Source organism: Cebus imitator, unplaced genomic scaffold (genome assembly GCF_001604975.1).
Source record: "Cebus imitator isolate Cc_AM_T3 unplaced genomic scaffold, Cebus_imitator-1.0 Scaffold42, whole genome shotgun sequence".
In the NCBI taxonomy this organism is placed as follows: Eukaryota; Metazoa; Chordata; class Mammalia; order Primates; family Cebidae; genus Cebus; species Cebus imitator.
The window spans coordinates 1748292-1749835 of NW_016107357.1; the positions used below are offsets into that span (position 1 = coordinate 1748292).

At 30.8% G+C, this 1544-nt stretch overlaps 1 protein-coding gene across 1 annotated transcript in view; it reads left to right on the forward strand.

The window, feature by feature from the left end:
* Window positions 1–1544, forward strand: part of RRP15 (ribosomal RNA processing 15 homolog) — a 35345-nt gene extending 33801 nt beyond the window's left edge. Inside the window, exon 5 of the mRNA XM_017526314.2 lies at window positions 918–1544. Within this exon, the coding sequence (XP_017381803.1) occupies window positions 918–1061 (144 nt within the window). The 3' untranslated portion in view covers window positions 1062–1544. The remainder of the gene's footprint in view (window positions 1–917) is intronic.

Genomic DNA, 1544 nt, shown 5'->3' on the forward strand with positions numbered 1-1544 from the left:
CTATGGTTAATATTTTATCTTACATAACAGTTTTGAGGAATTAGATTTTAAAATGTGTCAGCTTTCATTAGGCTCCACATCAAATGAGGGGCATGTTTCTGTTCATCACTATGTTTCTAACATATTGTTTGATACACAGCTAATTCTCAATAAATATTTGTGGAAGGAATGAAAATTTTTGAGTGCTACATCTATTGTATTACTTAATTGATACCACAAGGTGGTACTGTTGTACCGTGAAATGAAAGCCTGTAAGCATAGTACTACATAAATCCTGTGACTAAATGAAATGAATTGACTACCTATTATGTTTATTGCCTGCTTCATTTATTTATAATTTCAACATGTGATTAGTCTTTGATTACATGATTGGGTCAGGCAGTGAGCTCATAACATAAGCAACATTTGGTTCAAATTTTTATAAAAATGTTAGATGGGATGGCATCTTACACACCTAACATTGTACCACGGTGGTTTCCTTTTCCCACTTTTAATTTACTTTAGGTTAAAGGCCTTTGTTAAATTGTTATTTGTGGTGAAATAATTTGCCAAAATTTTCTAGTAAATTATCACTGAGGGTTAAATAGTATTGTAAGTCTGTTTTGGTTGTCAAAATGTTTAAAAAATTAATACCAAATCTAAATTTATATGTTTTTCCCTCACTTAAAAACTTTTTTTGTTTTGCTTTCATATTTCTTTTATGGAGTCCATAGACTATTTTACTAATGTTTAGTTCTTTATTATACATCTGTACATATATAATCATAGTGTATAAAGTAAGTCAGTTTATAATTTCTCTTGGTTTTACCCCTATTATAAAAACTAAGCATCGAAAAATTTGTTTTGTAGCTTGGACCTTTTTGTTTCCTTATGTTGGAATTAATTTTGGAATATTTTGATTCTATAATCTTCCTCAGACTGAAGTGAAATCAGAAGAGGGCCCAGGTTGGACGATCCTCCGTGATGATTTCATGATGGGAGCATCTATGAAAGACTGGGACAAGGAAAGTGATGGGCCAGATGACAGCAGACCAGAATCTGCAAGTGACTCTGATACATAAAGCACCATAGGAAATAAAATAATCATTTTATTTTTTCTAGAAAAATATTTCATCCCCTGATAATTGGGGAATTAAAAGGATACCAAAAGTCAAAAGACTTTTGCCTGATTTTATATTTCCCCTTTTCATGTACACTTTATATATACTTTATTAAAATTATATTTTAAACCCTGGTATAATTTTAAGCATTGTTCCTCAGAACATCTGTAAAAGGAAATATTGCTGCTTGACCAGTGAGATGAGCATTTTGCCAGGATCATATTGATCCTGTCTATTGGTGTGTTATTTCAGTATCACCAATGTTTTCAGAAATACAGTACCAATTCATAATTAAACTCTTTCAAGTTAATAGTTCTCTGCCTTCGAACTTCTAGACCCAACTATGTATCTGTAGTTTTTGGGAATGATTGGTGTTTTTTGGTTTGTATTGGGAAGTTATTGAGAAAACCTATATAATAAAATTTAAAATTATAGTTTTTTGAA